Here is a 21,768-nt window from a genome sequence, read left to right on the forward strand (position 1 = left end):
AGGTCAAAAGATCGAGACCATCCTGGCCAACATGGTGAAACCCCGTCTCTACTAAAAATACAAAAAATTAGCCACTGCACTCCAGCCTGGCGATAGAGCAAGACTCCGTCTCAAATATATATATATATATATATACTCCCTGGCTTACAATCTGGCTATGTCCCAATAAACCCATCCTAAATTGAAAATATCATAAGTAAAAAACACACTCTAGGCCAGGTGTAGTGGCTCATGCTTGTAATCCCAGCACTTTGGAAGGCCGAGGCAGGTGGATCATCTGAGTTCAGGACTTCAAGACCAGCCTGGCCAACATGGCAAAATCCCGTCTCTACTAAAAATACAAAAATTTAGCTGGGCATAGTGGCAGGCGCCTGTAATCCCAGCTTCTTGAGAGGCCGAGGCGGGTGGATCACGAGGTCAAGAGATTGAGACCATCCTGGCCAACGTGGTGAAACCTCGTCTCTACTAAAAATACAAAAATTAGCTGGGCATGGTGGTGGGCACCTGTAATCCTAGCTTCCTGGGAGGCTGAGGCAGGAAAATTGCTTGAATCCAGGAGGTGGAGGTCGCAGTGAGCCGAGATTGCACCATTACACTCCAGCCTGGGCAACAAGAGCGAAACTCCGTCTCAAAAAAACAAGAACAACAAAAAACACACTCTAGTCTGGGTGTGATGGCTCACACCTGTAATCCCAGCACTTTGGAAGGCTGAGGTGGGTGGGTTGCTTGAGCTCAGGAGTTCAAAACCAGCCTATGCAACGTGGCAAAACCCTGTCTCTAAAATAATTACCAAAAAAATTAGCTAGATGTGGTGACGTGTGCCTGTAGTCCCAGCTACACGGGAGACTGAGGCAGGAGGGTCACTTGAGCCCGGGAGGTGGAGGCTGCAGTAAGCCATGATCCTGCCACTGCACTCTAACCTGGGTGACAGAGTGAGACCCTGTCTCAAAAGCAAAAATCAAAAACCAAAAACTCCCCACTTTATACCTTCAACTTAGGAGGTGTTTATCCAAATGTAACCCCATCCCAAGTTGAGGAGTGTACTGAATGCACATTGCTTTCTATCAGAGTAAAGATCTTAATAACCAAGATCTCCAAAACAGATTTGTCCCCGAAAACATTTGCATTACTGGGCCAAAGCAGACACTGCACAGGCAGGACATTGTGCAAATGGAGTGCCTGAGAAAAAACACGATTATTAATATTGAAATTGCCTTTGCAAAATTATGACTGAGACAGTGAAAGAGATCTAACTTAACCGACTCCATCTTGCTTCTAACCTCCAAGCTGTCCTTGTTCATTCCTGGGCATAGGATGAACTAACTTTGGGAGAAACTTAATTTATAGATCATAGTTTAAACAAAGATGGTAACAGCCCTTTCCCAAAGCAGACCTCCTTGCCTGGGGACTAGATTGCCTTTGTAGGACTAACGAGTTAGGCCCAAGATTATAAATTATGGTTTAGGAGTCATGCAGCTGGAGGACACAAGATTCTAACCCTCCCTAAACTGCTAAGATCAGTGCTTGAGATATTTTGCAGACCCTGCACTTGATGGATCACCCAGATCAATAAACTGGCTCATATCTGATCTTGTAGTCCCCCACCCAGGAACTGACTCAGCCCAAGAAGAGAGCTTCGACTCCCCATGATTTCGTCTCTGACCAATCAGCTCACTGGCTTCGCCCCACCCACCACATTATGCTTAAAAACTCTGCTGCCTGAATGCTCAGGGAGACAGACTTGAGTAACAGTAAAACTCTGGTCTCCCGGCTCTGCGTGAATTACTCTTTCACCATTGCAGCTCTCCATCTGGATAAATTGGCTCTGTCTAGGCAGTGGGCAAGGTGAACCCCTTGGGCGGTTACAATATTAATGTGAAAAAACAAATCACAACACTCACAGAGTAAGAGGGTGGGATATCATCTTTGAAAACAAAGGAACCCATAATTCCTTTCACAAATTAACTCAAAACCATGTATCTTTCGAGGTTTACGGAGGAAGAAATTTAGGAACAGAATTCAGTAACTTGCCTAGGTTACGCAATTAAAAACTTTAAACTTGGGTTTCAGTCTGGGCAGTCTGGCTCTATAAATCCACTGGTATAAACAGAAGAAATTCTCCTGTGGTGACCCCAGTAGTTTACCATGAAGCAAGTAAGATCAAGAATAAATCTAAACTTTTTCCTTCATCTCTTTGTAGCATACTGAAATGAATGGGATCCCCACCCCAAATACAGTGAACATCAATTCCCACCAATGCCTAATATTATAAAGAATAATCAGCAGGCCGGAAACGGTGGCTCACGCCTGTAATCCCAACACTTTGGGAGTTCGAGGCAGGTGGATCCCCTGAGGTCAGCAGTTCAAGACCAGCCTGGCCAACATGGTGAAACCCTATCTCTACTAAAAATATAAAAATTAGCTGGGTGGGTGGCACACGCCTGTGATCCTAGCTACTTGGGAGGCTGAGGCAGGAGAATTGCTTGAACCCGAGAGGTGGAGGTTGCTGTGAGCCAAGATTGCACCACTGCATTCCAGCCTGGGTAACAGAGCAAGACTCCGTCTCATAAACAAACAAACAAACACACACCAGTAACAACACAGTTAATGGTTAAACACTGGATATGTTGTCAATCAAATCATAAATACAGATAAAGTTGCCTGCTTTCCCTTTTTTGTTTAACATAGATTAAGGAAATCCACTCAAAGAAATAAGAAATGGATCAGGGCTGAGCGCAGTGGCTCATGCCTGTAATCCCAGCACTTTGGGAAGTGGATCATTTGTGGTCAGGAGTTCAAGATCAGCCTGACCAACATGGTGAAACCCCATCTTTACTAAAAAAACAAAAAATTAGCCGGGTATGGTGGTGTATGCCTGTAATCTCAGCTACTCAGGAGGCTGAGACAGAAGAATCACTTGAACCCAGGAGGCAGAGATTGTGTTACAGAGCGAGACTCTGTCTCAAAAAAAAAAAAAAAAAAAAAAAAGGAATCAGAAATAAGAGGCATATGTTGAAAACATGAAAGATTGTATTAGCATTATTTGCAGATGATTTACCTACAAAACTTTAGGGAATCAAGTTAAAACTGGTAGGCTTTTTACAGAAGTTTCAAAGTGATGAATACAAAATAAATACATTAAAAAATCAATAAAGCTACATACTAGCAGTAAATTCTTAACCAAAAAATCTTTTTCATAGCAATAATAATAAAAAAGAATCAAAATAACTTTAGTAAGAATTGTTTAGTACCTAGATGAAGAAAACTATAAAAAGTTCTATATAGACTGGGAATGGTGGCTCATGCTGTAATATCAGCACTTTGGGAAGCTGAGGCAGATCACTTGAGCCCAAGGGTTGGAGACCAGCCTGGGTGACATGGCAAGACTCTGGATCTAAAATAATTTTTAAAATTAGCTGGGCATGGTGGTGCACACCTGTAGTCCTAGCTACTTAGGAGGCTGAGGTGGGAAGATTGCTTGAGCCCAGAAGTTAGAGTTTGCAGTGAGACAGGATCATGTCATTGCACTTTAGCCTGATGACAGAGACCTTGTCTCCAAAAACAAACAAAAAAAACCCCCAAAGAAAAAGTCCTATACTCTGACCCAGTAATTCAATATCTAGAAATTCATTTATGGAAAGAGTCAGAATTTCAAAGAGATTTGCTAAAAAAATTGTAAGTGCTTAAATATTAGAAAGATTTAAATATTCAATAGTAGGAGAATGTTAAATGTTATGGTACATCTTCATGATTAAATCTTTACAATCATTAAAGACTTTTAATGATTATTTAATGACATAGAAAAATGCTAAAAATACTCTCTAGTAAAAAAAGCAGGGTACCAAATTTCTTATACCATTTGATGCTAATTTTGTTTAATACTGAGCAGATAATTCTCATTTTCCTTATAATTTTCTCAAGTATTCCCACCTTACATCTCAATGCTTCCAATTCTCCTCATTATAGTTTGTGGTTTTATTTTCCTCTAACTGATCCCCAGTTCTTATCACTCCAGTTAATCCATGGGCAATTTCATTCACCCCAAAGATTTTCTTTTTTTTTTTTTAAGACAGAGTTTCACTCTTGTCTGGAGTGCAATGGTGTGATCTCGGCTCACTGCACCCTCTTCCTCCCAGGTTCAAGTGATTCTCCTGCCTCAGCCTCCATGCACCACCACACACGGCTAATTTTGTATTTTTAGTAGAGATGGGGTTTCTCCACGTTGGTCAGGCTGGTCTCAAACTCCCGACCTCAGGTGATCTGCCCACCTCAGCCTCCCAAAGTGCTGGAATTACAGGCCTGAGCCACTGCACCCAGCCCACCCCAAAGACTTTCATCCTCCCATATGCTAAAGATGCCTAATTTATTATCTCTTCATACCCAATTCTCCTCCTTTGCAAACTACCCTCGCTAATCTTTATCCACCTAGATATCTAGGTGGGTTTCCATTATCCCAAATTTCTTTTGTTCGTTGAATTCCTGCCACTTCTTTTTTTTTTTTTTTTTTTGAGAGGGAGTTTCGTTTTTGTTGCCCAGGCTGAAGTGCAATGGCGTGATTTCGGCTCACTGCAACCTCTGCCTCCTGGGTTCAAGCCATTCTCCTGCCTCAGCCTCCCAAGTAGCTGGGAGTACAGGGATGCGCCACCACACCCGGCTAATTTTGTATTTTTAGTAGAGACCGGGTTTCTCCATGTTGGTCAGGCTGGTCTAGAACTCCCGACCTCAGGTGATCTGCCCCCACCCCCTCGGCCTCCCAAAGTGCTGGGATTAGAGGCGTGAGCCACCATGCCTGGCCTATTTCTACCTCTTAAATAATACTGGAGGCCAGGTGCGCTGGCTCACGCCTCTAATCTCAGCATTTTGGGAGGCCAAAGTGGGAGACTGCTTGAGTCCAGGAGTTCAAGACCTGCATGGGCAAGCTAGCAAGACTCCATCTCTACCGAAAAAAAAAAAAGGTAGCTGGCAAGGTGGTGCATGCCTGTGGTCCCAGTTACTCGGGAGGCTGAGGTGGAAGGATCCCTTGCACCCGGGAGTTAGGCTGCAGTGAGCCGTGATTGTGTCACTGCATTCATCCTGGGTGACAGAGCAAAACTCTGTCTCAAATAAAATGAAAAAAACAAAAGAAAACAAAACCTTGGGGCTGGGGCTGCGCGTGGTGGCTCACATCCATAATCTCAGCACTTTGAGGGGCTGAGGTGGGAGGATTGCTTGAGCCTAGGAGTTCCAGACCAGCCTGGGTTCATTAGTTCCTTCTCACATTGCTATAAAGAAATACCTGAGACTGGGTAATTTATAAGGAAAAGAGGTTTAATTGGCTCATGGCTCTGCAGGCTATAAAGGAAGCATAGCAGTTTCCGCTTTTGAGGAGGCCTCAGGAAGCTTCCAATCATGGCAGAAGGCAAAGGGGGAGCAAGCATCCTACATGGCAGAGGCAGGAGCAAGAGAGAGAGGGAGGAAGTACTATAACACTTTTAAACAAGCAGATCTTGCCAGAACTCACTGACAAGGACAGTACCAAGGAGGATAGTGCTAAACTATTCATGAGAAATCTGCCTCCATGATCCAATCACCTCCTACTGATCCAACGCCCCACCTCCAATGTTAGGATTACAATTCCACATGAGATTTTGGTGGGGACACAGATCGAAATCATATCACTGCATAATTCAGGGAGAACCCATCTCTATGAAAAGTTAAAAAATAAGCCAGGCATGGTGGCCCACACCTGTAGTCCCAGCTACTCAGGAGTTCAAGGCTGCAGTGAGCTAAGATTGCACCACTGCCTAAACAGCCTGGGTGTCAGCGTGACACCTTGTCTCTAAAAAAAAAAGAGTTGAATTCTTCCCATCATCTCCATCTCAGTTGCTGCTACCCTAATTTGAGATATCCTCCCTCCACTGGGACAAAGACAATAGACTCATCTACAATCTTGATCTCTTCAATCCATACTTTCATTAGAGTAATCATTCTGAAGCACAAAACTCATCATCTCTCTCCACTATTCACAGTTTACATTCTGTATGATATCATGAAGGTTCAACAGAAAGAGATATATGTTTTGCCAAAGCTAATTTGTTCACAGCTCACCTAAACTTTACTGCCTTTTCTTTTTCTTTTTTTTTTTTTTTTGAGACGGAGTCTCACTCTGTCACCCAGGCTGGAGTGCAGTGGTGCGATCTCAGCTCACTGCAACCTCCGCCTCCTGGGTTCAAGCGATTCTCCTGCCTTAGCTTCCTGCGTAGCTGGGATTACAGGTGTATGCCACCACGCCTGGCTAATTTTTTGTATCTTTAGTAGAGACGGGGTTTCACCATGTTGGCCAGGCTGGTCTTGAACCCTTGACCTCCTGATCCGCCTGCCTAGGCCTCCCAAAGAGCTGGGATTACAGGCGTGAGCCACCCGGCTGGCCCAAAATTCATTTTTATTTTTCATTTTAATTTTTAGAGACAGGGTTCTGCCATGTTGCCTAGGCTGGCTTTGAACTTCTGGCCTCAAGCAATCCTCCTACCTCAGCCTCCTGAGTATCCAGGACTACAGGGTGCGTGCCACCACACCTAGCTAAATTTTCAGGTCAGGCAAGGTGGCTCAGGCCTGTAATCCCAGCACTTTGGGAGGCCAAGGCGGATGGATCATCTGAGGTCAGGAGTTCAAGACCAACCTGGCCAACATGGCGAAACCCCGTCTTTTTTTTTTTTTTTTTTTTTTGAGACGGGGTCTCACTCTGTCGCACCAGGCTGGAGTGCAGCGGCGTGATCTCAGCTCACTGCAACCTCCACCTCCTGTGTTCAAGCAGTTCTCCTGCCTCAGCCTCATGAGTAGCTGGGATTATAGGCACGTACCACCACATCTGGCTAATTTTTTTATTTTTAGTAGAGACGGGGTTTCACCATTTTGGTCAGGATGGTCTCGAACTCCTGACCTCATGATCCTCCTGCCTTGGCCTCCCAAAGTGCTGGGATTACAGGTGTGAGTCACGGCGCCTGGCAACCCTGTCTTACTAAAAATACAAAAATTAGCTGGGCATGGTGTTGGGCGCCTGTAATCCCAGCTACTCGGGAGGCTGAGGCAGGAGAATGGCTTGAACACAGGAGGAGGAGGTTGCAGTGAGCTGAGATCACACCACTGCACTGCAGCCTGGGTGACAGAGCAAGACCCCGTCTCAAAAAAGAAAAAAAAAGAAAAAAAAGAAACACTCCAGTTACCTTCCACTAAGGTTTAAATTGTTATATTTTGTCATTTGGGGTTAATCTATATAGGTATTTATTTTTTTCTGAATTATCTTAAAGTAAATTGCAGGCATCATAATCAGTCATATTGTATTTAGTATTAGTTTTGAGTATTTACTGTTTTGAGTATACATAATACCATAATACCAGCCCCTTCTTTCATGTTTTATTAAATTCTTTTTTTTTTTTTTTTTTGAGACGGAGTCTCATCCTGTCACCCAGGCTGGAGTGCAATGGCACGATCTCGGCTCACTGCAACCTCCATCTCCTGGGTTCAAGCAATTCTCCTGCCTCAGCCTCCCGAGTATCTGGGATTACAGGCGCGTGCCTCCACACCCCGCTAATTTTTGTATTTTTAGTAGAGATGGAGTTTCACCATGTTGGCCAGGCTGGTCTCGAACTCCTGACCTCGTGATCCACCCACCTCGGCCTCCCCAAGTGCTGGGATTACAGGCGTGAGCCAATGCGCCTGGCCCTGAAATTCTTGAAAAGATTAAAGAAGAAAATAAGTAATTATGTTCATGTTCTTGGAAAGGACTTTCAGTGTGACAGAAAAGAGATTCAATTTTTTTTTTTTTTTTTTTTTTTTTGCTTTTGAGACAGGACCTCACTCTGTTATCCGGGCTGGAGTTCAGTGGGCATGATCTTGGCTCACTGCAGCCTCCACCTTCTGGGTTCAGGTGATCCTCTCACCTCAGTCACCCAAGTAGTTGGGATTTCGGGCATGCCACCATGCCCAGCTAATTTTTGTATTTTTAGTAGAGACGGGGTTTCACCACGTTGCCCAGGCTGGTCTCAAACTCCTAGGCTCAAGTGATCTGTCCACCTCGGCCTCCCAAAGTGCTTGGATTACAGGTAGGAGCCACCACACCCAACCAGAGATTCCGTTGTAAATATCAATGACGTTAAACAAAACCCCTGAAATATTAACTTTGAATTGTAATCATCTGTATATATTTCTGATTTTTTTCCTTTAAAAAAAAAAATAGGCCAGGCGCAGTGGCTCACGCCTGTAATCCCAGCACTTTGGGAGGCCGAGGAGGGCGGATCACTTGAGGTCAAAAGTTCAAGACCAGCCTGGCCAACATGGCGAAACCCCTTCTCTACTAAAGATACAAAAATTAGCCAGGTATAGTGGTGTATGCCTGTAATCCCAGCTACTCAGGAGGCTGAGGCAGGAGAATCACTTTAGCTCAGGTGGCGGACGTTGCAGTGAGCTGAGATGGCACCACTGCACTCCAGCCTGGGCGACACAGCAAGACTCCATCTCAGAAAAAAAAAAAAAAAAAGCCAGGTGTGGTGGTGAGTGCCTGTAGTCCCAGTTACTCGGGAGGCTGACACAGGAGGATTGCCTGAACCCAGGAGTTCAAGGCTACAGTGAAGTGTGATCACGCCAGTTCACTCCACCCTGGGTAACAGTGAGATCCTGTCTCTAAAAAATCCAAAAGCACATAAAAAACATACATCCTAGCTCTGTCCACTATAAAGGTCAAGTAGCAATGAGAAATAATAACACTATAGCGGCCAGGCGTGGTGGCTCATGCCTGTAATCCCAACACTTTGGGAGGCTGAGGCAGGCGGGTCACCTGAGGTCAGGAGTTCGAGACCAGCCTGACCAACATGGTGAAACCCCCGTCTCTACTAAAAATACAAAAATTAGCTGGGCATGGTGGCGTGTACCTGTAATCCCAGCTACCCAGGAGGCTGAGGCAGGATACTCGCTGGAACCAGGGAGGCAGAAGCTACAGTGAGCCAAGATCACACCACTGCACTCCAGCCTGGGCAACAGAGCAAGACTCTGTCTAAAAAAATAAATAAATAACACTATTGCAATGAACACTCCTACTATGCTGGTTATGGACTCTAAATACCATTCCCTACTAAGACAAACAAAGGCTCTTTGGAGAAATGGCTGATTTCAGAATTGGAGCAGGAAAGTATACAAGATAGTACTGGAAAGTCTCATTGTACTTGAAAGAAAGGAAGGAAATCATAAAAGACAAAGAGGTCATATGAAAAGGACATATAAGCCAACATGAAGAGACTCTCTGGCCAAACATAAGACAATTTAGTATTAAAGAACATATGACTGAACCTGAAACACCGAATACATAAAAACGCGTAATTTCCTAATGAAAGTTAGGTGTCCTCCCATTCAAGAAACAAACAATAGATCACGACTGTAGGTGTACGGCGTATCAACTCTTTATTCTGAAAAATGTCAATTAAGGGGAAAAAATTAAGCACCTATCCTGTTTTTTTGTTTCAAATTATTATACATAGCAGGGTAACTAAGTAGCCTTAATTAATAGTGAAGATTCTGTTTTACAAAAGAATTATAGATAGTACACATAGAATATGTGAGACTATTGGAAACTAAGCATTTTGCAACTTCTAGGTAATTAATGATTCAGGCAATAGGCATGAGAACATATGAAAGGTTGATGGGGGTCTTTAAAATAAAGGGAGTCATTGCCATCTGAACTCGCTGATCAACTGTAGATTCACTATAGGTCTATCAGATAGTACGTGTCTCCTGATATGATGCAAAGTACATAGTACAGCCTATGAAATATTCTTGCCCCCGAAAAAGTTAGACCCAAATCTGATTTGCCGTGTGCAAAAAAAAAAAAAAAAGACCGGACACGGTGGTTCATGGCTATAATCACAGCACTTTGGGAGGCCGAGGCAGGTGGATCACCTGAGGTCGGGAGTTCAAGATCAGCCTGGCCTGGCCAATATGGTGAAACCCCATCTCTACTAAAAATACAAAAAATTAGCCAGGTTTGGTGGTGGATGCCTGTAATCTCAACTACTTGGGAGACTGAGAGGGGAGAACCGCTTGAATCCAGGAGGCGGAGGTTGCAGTGAGCCGAGATGGCACCACTGCACTCCAGGCTGGGCGGGACAGAGTGAGACTCTGTCTCAAAAAAAAAAAAAAAAAAAAAAAAAAAGAACGTAGACATACAGGAAACAAACAGATAAATCCAGAATGTAGGACATTCTGTATGACAACATAATTCAGTTTCTTCAACAAATCCACTGATTTGGAGAAAAGGGTAATTAAATGCAGAATATCAACCAACTATAATGTGTGGTCCTTGTCGAGATCCTGATTTGAGTAAACCAATTGTAAAAGGAAATGTTTGAGCTACCTGAAGAAATTCTGATATGGACTGGGTGTTGGTGGACACCAAAGAATTACTGTTATTGTTAATATTGTTAGATGTAATGATAATGGCTGTCTGTAGCTAGATGAAAAGTGTCCCATCTTCTTAAGAGATGCAGACCTAAGTACCTTGGGGTAAAAAACCTGATGGCTGGAGTTTTCTTTAAAATGTTTCATATACACAAAAGATGTTAAGTTAGGGATAGGTGAAGAAACAAGCACTGTATAGTAAAGTCTCGATAATCAGTGGGTTTAGGTAATAGGCAAATGGGGGTTTATGATACTATTCTTTATACTTTTGTATGTTTTTGAAATTTATAATAAAACTTTTTAAAGCTATAGATGTAAAGAGAAGTACCCATGTCAGGAAAAAAAATCCGAACAGAAGTTAAAAAATTTATTTCAATCACGCTGTCATTTAAAAAAAAGTGAAGTTATTATTATTATTATTATTGTTATTTTTGAGACGGAGTCTTGCTCTCTCGTCCAGGCTGAAGTGCAATGGTGTGATCTTGGCTCACTGCAACCTCTGCCTCCCAGGTTCAAGCGATTCTCCTGCCTCAGCTTCCCAAGTAGCTGAGATTACAGGCGTATGCCAATACGCCCGGCTAATTTTTGTAGTTTTAGTAGATGCGGGGTTTTACCATGTTTGGCCAGGTTGGTCTTGAACTCCTGACCTGAGGTGATCTGCCCACCTCAGCCTCCCAAAGTGCTGGGATTACAGGCGTAAGCCACTGTGCCCCGCTGTGAAGTTATTTTATGTAGACTTTTCTTTTCTTTTTTGAGATGAAGTCTCACTGTCGCCCAGGCTGGAGTGCAATGGCTTGATCTCAGCTCACTGCAACCTCCAACTCCTGGGTTCAAGTGATTCTCCTGCCTCAGCCTCTTTAGTAGCTGGACCACAATGCCCAGCTAATTTTTGTATTTTTAGTAGAGATGCGGTTTTACCATGTTGGCCAGGCTGGTCTCAAACTCCTGACCTTAAGGGATCCGCCCACCTCGGCCTCCCAAAGTACTGGGATTACAAGCGTGAACCATGGCACCGAGCCCTAGACTTTTCATACAAGATGTTCTCAGCCACTCACATTAGTTTTTTGTGTCTCTTTTGAGTATATCACTGCATATTTATTGCCAATAAATTTCTACATTGTTAAAAGATATATTACCTGTTGTCAATAATCATTACACTGGAGAGTGGAATCCCCAAAACATCACAGCTCTGCAAAAGTTCTTTCTTACGAGTCTCTCCTTGATTGTAGTAATTTCCTGAGGATAACAAATATACAGTGGTAGATTTTTTTTTTAACAGTGGAGACCTATCTATTCACTCATTCTTATCCTGTTTTTGTTCCTTAAAGGATTTAAGCTGCCTGAAAATGTGTGATTATGATACAAAGTTTAAGAAAACATGACACCAAGATACTCCTGTGAGAAGACTACCAGTAGCACAATCTTTACAATCACCATTCACAATTCTTTCCCATCTTTGTATCTATATACCTATCTGTCTATCTGCATTTCAGTCACATGCTAGAGGCAGCATGGTACACAGCCAAGGGTACTAACTTTGAAGTTAAGCAGATTTAGGATCAAACCATGTACGACCACTCAGAACAACTGGGGCCCCCTCTTCATTGACAGTCCTCAAATCCTGTTTAACATTGATTTAAGGATGAAGCTTTCCAAGCTCATTCTTGTTGGTATAGAAAAAGAAAATAGAGGCTGCTACTCCTGAGTATTACAGGAAAATGTGTAGATACCATTTAGGAAAGCTTCCTCTTTTGAAGAGTTTCATAGCCAGCTATCCAGCATACCCCAAGGGGATCTTGATCCCATTGGCACCCCAAACAACTTATATATTCTTTATTTTCCCAAAACATATACTATATTCCCTAAAAATAGTTGTGGTAAATAAAACTCCTTTGTATCCCTACAAATAATAATACAGTGACATTTTGGTATCACTTAAGTTGGACTCATTTTGAGCAACTGTCCAGCTAATGCACCTGTTACTTCAACTCTCCAATAAATAATTGCAGGTCTGATTTGTGCAAGTTACTTAACTTTCTTGAGCCACAGTTTCTTCACCAGTTAAGTGGAGATAATGGCCATTTTTTTTTTTTTTTAAGAGTCTTGCTCTGTCGCCCTGGCTGGAGTACAGCAGCGCGATCTTGGCTCACTGCAACCTCTGCCTCCAGAGTTCAAGCGATTCTCCTGCCTCAGCTCAGTAGTTAGGATTACAGGCACCCGCCACCACACCCGGCTAATTTTTGTATTTTTATTTGAGATGGGGTTTCACCATGTTGGACAGGCTGGTCTTGAACTCCTGACCTTGTGATCCATCCGCCTCAGCCTCCCAAAGTGCTGGGATTACAAGTGTGAGCCACTGCACCCAGCAAACAGGTTTAGTTTACAGGTTTAGTTTTGTATTGTCCTCATCATACCTTTTTTTGTGTTTTTTTAAGTCATAAACTATTTTGTGTATATTTTGGGTTTCCCTCAAATCTCTACACATACCCTCTCCCATTTTTTCTCCCTAGATTACTTGATTTTTGGTGATAAATAGTCTCATGTACATTAGTGTTGCAATTGCTAAGTTCAAAGGCTGTGCACATTAGTCTATGATTATGGTTATCAGAAACTGCTTAGAATTGAGGCTAATGTGTTTTATTGGGGCCAGTTTTATTGCTTTGTGTTTGAACTAAGGAACTTACAACATTTCTGGAAGCTGAAGTCAAGGACCATTTTAACTATTTTCAATAAGTTTGGTGAACCTGTAGGCACTTAACAGAACACATGTCTGAGATCCTTCAGCAGCTTTTAACTGATACATTCTAGAACAATGTCCAACTAAGACAGGTGCACCCTAGGATGCACAAAATAATCTTTTGGGGTGGTGGAGGAAAAGCATTAGGATGTCTCCCCCTAATTTTCTTTTCTTTCTTTTTTTCTGAGACAGAGTTTTGCTCTTGTTGCCCAGGCTGGAGTGCAGTGGTGTGATCTCAGTTCACTGCAACCTCCGCCTCTCGGGTGCAAGTGATTCTCTTGCCTCAGCCTCCTGAGTAGCTGGGTTTACAGGTGCCCACCACCACGCCTGGCTAATTTTTGTATTTTTAGTAGAGACGGGATTTCATTATGTTGGCCAGGCTGGTCTTGAACTCCTGACCTCAGGTGATCCACCCACCTCGGCCTCCCAAAGTGAAGGGATTACACGAGTGAGCCACAGTGCTCAGCCGTTTCCCCCTAATTTGTTTACCTTGTTTTTTATAAATGTAAGTTTTTGTTAATGTTTTTAATGTACACATTAGTCCATATACTTATGATATATTGTAAATAAATAAAAAACTCAACATTTTTTACTGATAGGAAAATGTGACCAAAGAGTTTGAGACCATTATTCTAGGAAACAGAAAATAATAAAATTAATGTAATTTCTAGATGTAGAACTACATTATGTGTGTGTTTGTGTATAAGCTCATGCACAATTGTATGCTTAGTAGTCTTCCCATAACATACTTCTCAGTCATAACTAGCAATCATAATCACATTTAATACAAAGTAAAGACATTTTGTAAAGACTCAAATTTATACATCATAATTTATAAGGGTAAACATTTCATTTTACTTAAAAAATTTAAAATTAGTTTATTCTAAATAGGTAATAGATTTATATGGTTAAAAAAAAAATCAAAGCTGGGCATAGTGGCTCATGTCTGTATTCCCAGCACTTTGGAAGGCTGTGGCAAGAGGATCACTTGAGGCCAGGAGTTCAAAACCAGCCTGGTCAACATAGTGAGACCCTGTCTTCACAAAAGAAAAATTTAAAAAATTAGCTGGGCATGGTGGCTCATGCCTGTAGTCCCACTGACTCGGGAGGCTGAAGTGGGAGGAACGCTTGAGCCTGGGATTTTGAGGCTATAGTGAACCATGACCACACCACTGCACTACAGCCTGGGTGACAATGTGAGACCCTGTGTCTCAAAAAAAAAAAAAAAAAAGAAAATAAAATAAATCAGTAAGAAGCTGGGTGTGGTGGCTCATGCCTGTAATCCCAGCTCCCAGCACTTTGGAAGGCGGGCACACTGTTTAAGGCCAGGAATTCAAGACCAGGTTGGGGAATATAGCAAGACCTCTCTCTACCAAAAAAAAAAAAAAAAAAGAAAAACCAAAACCAAAAAAAAAACCATATAAAGGAAAAAAGCTCCTCTCCCACTCCAACCCGGGAAGTTTTAATTTGTTAGAACAAGAAGTGGACTGGGCATGAAGGCATCATGGTCCCAACACTATCTGGCTTTTTACTAACTATATGAATTTGGAGAAATTCTTTAATTTTTGTAATTTTATTCTTTAAAAATAAAATTTTTACCTTTATACATTGTGATGTATAAATTTGAGTCTTTACAATGTGACTTTATTTTGTATTAAATGTGATTATGAGGCTGGGCACGGTGGCTCAGGCTTGTAATCCTAGCCGGTAATTACTTGGGAGGCTGAGGCAGGAGAAAAGCTTGAACCCAGGAAGTAGAAGTTGCAGTGAGCTGAGACTGTGCCACTGCACTCCAGCCTGGTAACAGAGTGAGACTCCATCTCAAAAAAAAAAAAAGTGATTATGACTGCTAGATTGCTAGTTACGACTGAGAAGTATGTTATGGGAAGGAATAGCTGCAATGTTTTTCCTTTAACATGACCAAGTAATTCTAAAATGTATTTGGAAGACAAAATGGTACAAGTTTCTTCCCCTATAAAATGAGGGAATTTAGATGCTATGTCAAGATCTATTCGGGGTAACAGAAACCACATCAAATAGTTACAACAGCAAGAATTTAATGCAAAGATTTTGACGCATAACTGAGGGAGGATCTAAGGGACAAAAGGAACAGTGAAGTAACCCAGAGTTTAGAGATGGCAAGAAGTGACTACCAACCCTCGGTTGGCAAGGTAAAGGAAGGAGGCAGTGTTACTGGAGCCCAGAGGCCTGGGTTCCCAAAGGAAGCTGAAACTAAGAGAGCTAGATCCTCTTCTATTAGGATGTGTCCACAGAACCCAGTCTAAGAAATCATGACTTGGCCAGGCACAGTGCCTCATGCCTGTAATCCCAGCACTTTGAGAGGCCGAGGCAGGTGGATCACGAGGTCAAGAGATTGAGACCATCCTGGCCAACATAGTGAAACCCCATCTCTACTAAAAATACAATAATTAGCTGGGCATGGTGGGCACACGCCTGTAGTCCCAGCTACTCCGGAGGTTAAGGCAGGAGAATCTCTTGAACCTAGGAAGTGGAGGTTGCAGTGAGCTGAGATCGTGCCACTGCACTCCAGCCTGGTGACAGAGCGAGACTCCGTCTCAAAAAAAAAAAAAAAATCATGACTTTAAAATGAAACTAGAATCAGAAAATGGGCAAAGGACTTGAATAGGTATTCTCTAAAGAAGATATATAGATGGCCAATAAGCATGTGAAAAGATGCAAGATGCTCATCATCCTTAGTCATTAGGGAAATGAAAATCAAAACCACAATGTGACATCATCACTGCACACTTACTAGGATGGCTATAGTCCAAAAAATGGAAAATTACAAATGCTGACAAAGATGTGGAGAAACTGGAACCATAGTTCATTGCTGGTGGCAACGTAAAACTGTACAGTTGCTGCAGAAAACAGTTTGTCAATTCTCAAAAAATTTAAATACAGAATTACCATATGTCTCAGCAATTATACTCAAAAAAAAAAAAAAAGGAAAACCGGTACTCAAATAAATACTTGTACACCAATGTTCATAGAAGCATTATTCATAATAGCCCCAAATTGGAAATAACCCAAGTGCCTATCATTAGATGAATGATAAACAAAATGTGGTATATATATACATACATATATATGTATGTATATACATACATATGTATGTATATACATACATATGTATGTATATACATACATATGTATGTATATACATACATATGTATGTATATACATACATATGTATGTATATACATACATATGTATGTATATACATACATATATATATGTATGTATATATACACAATGGAATATTAATAAAGCCATAAAAAGAAATGAAGTTTTTTTTTGAGACAGGGACTTGCTCTGTCACCCAGGCCGGAATGCAGCAGACTGATCAGAGCTTACTGCAGCCTTGACCTCCTGGATTCAAGGGATTCTCCCACTTCAGCCTCCCAAGTAGCTGGGACTATAGGCACTCGCCACCCAGACTGGCTAATTTTTTTATTTTTATTTTTTGTAAAGACGAAATCTCACTATGTTGCCCAGACTGGTCTTGAACTCCTGGTCTCAAGGGATCCTTCCACTTCAGCCTCCCAAAGTGCTGGGATTACAGGTGTGAGCCACTGAGCTCAACCAGAAATGAAGTTCTGATACATGCCACAATATGGATGAACTTTGAAAACAGTATGCTAATTAGCATAAGCCAGGCATAAAATAACAATTATTGTATGATTCCACTTATTCGAGTTACCTAGAATAGACAAATTCATAGAGGTAGAAAGAATGGTGGTTACCAGAGGCTTGGGAGAGGAGGGGAAAAGGAATGCTAAACATGTATAGCGTTTCTATTTGGGATGATGAAATAGTGGTGATGGTTACATAATACTATGAAAGTGCTTACTGCCATGGAATTGAACACTTAAAAATGTTTAAAATCGCCGGGCGTGGTGGCTTACGCCTGTAATCCCAGCACTTTGGGAGGCCAAGGCGGGCGGATCACGAGGTCAGGAGATCGAGACCATCCTGGCTAACACGGTGAAACCCCGTCTCTACTAAAAATACAAAAAATTAGCCGGGCGTGGTGGCGGGAGCCTGTAGTCCCAGCTACTCGGGAGGCTGAGGCAGGAGAATGGTGTAAGTAAACCCGGGAGGCGGAGCTTGCAGTGAGCGTAGATCGCGCCACTGCACTCCAGCCTGGGCGACAGAGCAAGACTCTGTCTCAAAAAAATAAAATAAAATAAAGAAAGAAATAAAATAAAATCGCTGGGCGCAGTGGCTCACGCCTGTAATCCTAGCACTTTGGGAGGCCGAGGCAGGTGGATCACCTCAGGTCAGGAGTTCAAGACAAGCCTGGCCAACATGGTGAAACTCCATTCTCTAATAAAAATATAAAAAAATTAGCCGGGCGTGGTGGTGGTGGGTGCCTGTAATCCCAGCTATTCAGGGGGCTGAGGTAGGAGAATTGCTTGAACCTGGGAGGCGGAGGTTGCAGTGAGCCGAGATCATGCCATTGCACTCTAGTGTGGGCAACAAGAGTGAAACTCCATCTCAAAAAAAAAAAAAAAAGTTTAAAATGGTAAGTTCTTGTTATGTATGTCTTACCACAATTTAAATAATATTAAAAACTGGATTTTCAATGAATAAAATCTTTCAATTATGAAATTGCTGGGATTATAGGCGTTATCCCTATAAAACAGAAATTGTCTTTAAAAGATCACTAAGAGAAAAAAATTAAAAAGGCTGGGTGCAGTGGCTCATGCCTGTAATCCCAAACTTTGGGGGGCCAAGGTGGGTGGATCACCTGAGGTCGGGAGTTCGAGACCAGCCTGACCAACATGGAGAAACCCAGTCTTTACTAAAAATACAAAATTAGCCGGGCATGGTGGCACATGCCTGTAATCACAGCTACTTGGGAGGCTGAGGCAGGAGAATCGCTTGAACCTGGGAGGCAGAGATTGCAGTGAGCCGAGATCATGCCATCGTACTCCAGCCTGGGCAACAAGAGTGAAACTCCATCTCAAAAAAAAAAAAAAAAAAAAAAAAAGAAAAGAAAATTAAAAAGAAAAATGAGCTCATATCTCTGCAGATCAGGAAACATTGTCACATGCTATATTATCAGCCAATATAGCCATACTTGCGAGTAGTGTCATTTCTCATTATTCCCAAAAGGATTGCATTCATATCGACTCTTACTAATGAAATTGCTACCTTTCACTGGGTGTGGTGGCTCACGCCTGTAATCCCAGCACTTTGGGAGGCCAAGGCAGGCGGATTACTTGAGGTCAGGGGTTTGAGACCAATTTATTCCATTACTAATTCATTCCACTCTTTTTTTTTCTTTTGTCACCCAGGCTGAAATGCAGTGGTGCTATCACAGCTCAATGCAGCCTTAACCTCCGGACTCAAGCTATCCTCACATCTCAGCCTCCCAAGTAGCTGAGACCACAGGCACATGCCACCATGCTCAGCTAATTTTTTTTTTTTTTTGCAGAGATGATGTCTTACTATGTTGCCCAGGCTGGTCTTGAACTGCTAGGCTCAAGTGATCATCCCGCCTTGGCCTCCCAAAGTGCTGACATTACAGGCCTGAGCCACTGCCCATTCCATTCTTTTTTTTTTTTTTTTTTGAGACAGGGTCTTGCTCTGCGTTGTAGGCTGGAGTGCAGTGGCACGATCTCACTCACTGTAACCTCCACCTCCTGGGTTCAAGCGATCCTCCTGCCTCAGCCTCCCGAGTAGCTGGGAATACTGGCTTGCGCCACCACACCTGGCTAATTTTTGTATTCTTAGTAGAGACGGAGTTTCACCATGTTGGCCAGGCTGGTCTCATACTCTTGGCCTCAAGTGATCCACCCACCTCAGCCTCCCAAAGTGCTCGGATTACAGGCCTGAGCCACAGTGGCCAGCCCCAGCCTATTCCATTCTTTACAGGATGCAGTCAATACTTAAAGTCATATTTTTTTAAAAAATCCCAAATATATTGAGTTGGAAAGAACAGAGTTAGAAAGACAAGACTAACACTTTTGAGGCTAGATCTAAATATATCTCAATATGAAAAACTTTGGGCCAGCTGCGGTGGCTCACGCCTGTAATCCTAGCACTTTGGGAGGCCGAGGCGGGCAGATTGCCTGAGTTCAGGAGTTTGAGACTAGTCTGTGCAAAACGGCGGAGCCCCGTCTCTACTAAAATATAAAAAATTAGCTGGGCATGGCGGCATGCGCCTGTAGTCCCAGCGACTCGGGAGGCTGAGGCAGGAGACTTGCTTGAACCTGGGAGGCAGAGGTTGCAGTGAGCTGAGATTGTACCACTGCACTCCAGCCTGGGCGACAGAGTGAGACTCCGTCTTCAAAAAAAAAAAAACTGTGAAGAATTATTAATGATTAAAAGCAATATTAAGGCCTGGCATGGTGGCTCATGCCTGCCATGCCAGCACTTTGGGAGGCCAAGGCGGGTGGATTACTTGAGGTCAAGAGTTTGAGACTAGCCTGGCCAACACGGTGAAACCCTGGCTCTACAAAAATACCAAAATTAGCTGGTCATGATGGTGGCACGCGCCTGTAATCCCAGCTATTCGGGAAGCTGAGGCAGGAGAGTCACTTGAACCCGAGAGGTGGAGGTTGCAGTGAGCCGAGATCGTGCCACTGCACTCCAGCCTGGGTGACAGAGGGAGACTCCGTCTCAAAAAAAAAAAAAAAAAAAAACCAAAAAAGCAGTATTAAAAATAACCCCTAATAAGTTCTATTTAGGCAATATGGTAAATCAGATATGCAGAGAAACCCTCAGGATGAATACCTGAACATGTGAGATAAAAGGCAAACATGTTCTAGAATGCATGGTTTAACTAGCAGGAAAGTAAGGGATATACTTGAAGGACTAAAACAATAGGTAGACATAAATCCTGAGAGGTATTATGCGGCTGACCCAGAGCACTTTGAGAACATCTACATATCCTTGGTGGCCTAAAGTCAGGGGAGCAGCAGATAAAGCTTGGACACAGATAAGGAGACCTTCACATAAAGACAGGATCTTCAAAAGGCAATACCTTCACTGGATGAACCAGGAAAAAACTTGCCCTAGACAGATATGGTGGGGCTACATCCTATCTGTAGGCTTGGTTCTAGCAGAAGGGAAAATAAGAAAAAATGTCACCCCCTAAGAATTGCTAATCACATACTCTCCTTTACTTGGTGTGATAGACTGTATTTTCCAAAAGTAGCTACAGCAATATTTCTAGTCCCACATGCACTTGTAGAATGTCTACATTCCCCTTTAGGAGGTGGAATCTAATTCTCTCCTTAAACCTGGATGTGGCTTATGATACTGCAAGATTTTTAAGGATAGGTCATAAAAGGAAATACGGTTATCCCTAGCACAGGTTCTTTCTTAGGACACTTGCCCAAGAACCCAGCCACCAGGTTGTGAGGAAGCCCAGGTCACATGGATATACCATATGTGGATGTTCTGGCTGACATCTGTAGCAAAGTCCCCAGCTGACAGCCAGATATGTAAGTACATGAGTATTCAGGTGATTCCAGCCCCTAGTCTTTGGGTCCTCCAAATGAGGTACTAAACATTGTGAGGCAGAGACAAGTATACTTTGTCTGAAACCATGAAAAAAAAGGTGATTGGTTTTTCTTGTTGTTGTTTGTTTTTGAGACATGGGCTCAGTCTATAAGGCATGATCATCATAGCTTACTCTAGTCGCAAACTCCTGGGCTCAAGTGTTCTTCCACCTCAGCCTCCCAAGTAGCTGAGACTACATGCAGCTGCCACCAAGCCTGGCTAACTTTTTTTTTTTTCCTGGTCTGGCTATGTTGCCCAGGCTGAACTCTTGGGTTAAATGATCCTCCTGCTTCGGCCTCAGAAAGTGCCAGGATTACAGGTGTGTGCCAGCACACAGGCTGGAAAGATTTAATTATGGTTTTAAGCTACAAGGTCTTGAGACAATTTGTTTCACAGCATTCCACAATGAATGCTCTTGGGTTTGATCCCTGAATTTATATGACCTCTATGGCCTGAAAAATCTCAATCTAAAATTTTAGAGTGATGAGAGGTAGGTAGTGCCCTTAGCTACCTGGCTGAAGCTAAAGTAAATCACCAAAATATTACCACAAATATGGTTCTAAGAAACACGTGCAAAAAACAAAACAACAACAACAACAACAACAAAAAACAAAAGGCCAGGCACGGTGGCTCACGCCTGTAATCCCAGGCGTGAAACCCCATCTCTACTGAAAAAAAAAAAAAAAAATTAGCCGGGCATGGTGGCAGGTGCCTGTAGTCCCAGCTACTCAGGAGGCTGAGGCAGGAGAATGGCGTGAACCCAGGAGGCGGAGCTTGCAGTGAGCCGAGATTGTGCCACTGCACTTCAGCCTGGGCAACAGAGCTAGAATCCGTCTCAAAAAAAAAAAAAAAAAAAAAAGAAACATGTGCTTACATTTAAAAAAAATCACAAAATACACATGGAACCGAGTCACCCCAAATGAATTACTAGAACAAAGAACAGAATCAGATATACAGACTGCAGAAACTGGAATTATTAGAAGCAGATATAAATGTTTAATATATTTAAAGAAATTAAAGAGGATACTGAAGTATGAGAAAGTAACAGACTATATTTGCAAAAGGAATGTCTA

General features: G+C 42.6%; 1 protein-coding gene across 8 annotated transcripts in view; it reads right to left on the reverse strand.

Annotated features, from left to right (window-relative positions):
- The window catches only part of PIGL (phosphatidylinositol glycan anchor biosynthesis class L), a 134,179-nt gene that overhangs the window by 104,432 nt on the left and 7,979 nt on the right, over positions 1 to 21,768 (reverse strand). For all 8 annotated transcript variants that reach the window (XR_010110675.1, XR_010110674.1, XR_010110673.1 and 5 more), the window contains exon 2: positions 11,562 to 11,661. Coding sequence is in view for 2 of the 8 variants with exons in the window: in XM_055101255.2 (XP_054957230.1) it covers positions 11,562 to 11,661 (100 nt within the window). In the remaining 6 variants the exon portion in view is untranslated. The remainder of the gene's footprint in view (positions 1 to 11,561; positions 11,662 to 21,768) is intronic.

The sequence above is a fragment of the Pan paniscus genome, chromosome 19 (assembly GCF_029289425.2).
Source record: "Pan paniscus chromosome 19, NHGRI_mPanPan1-v2.0_pri, whole genome shotgun sequence".
In the NCBI taxonomy this organism is placed as follows: Eukaryota; Metazoa; Chordata; class Mammalia; order Primates; family Hominidae; genus Pan; species Pan paniscus.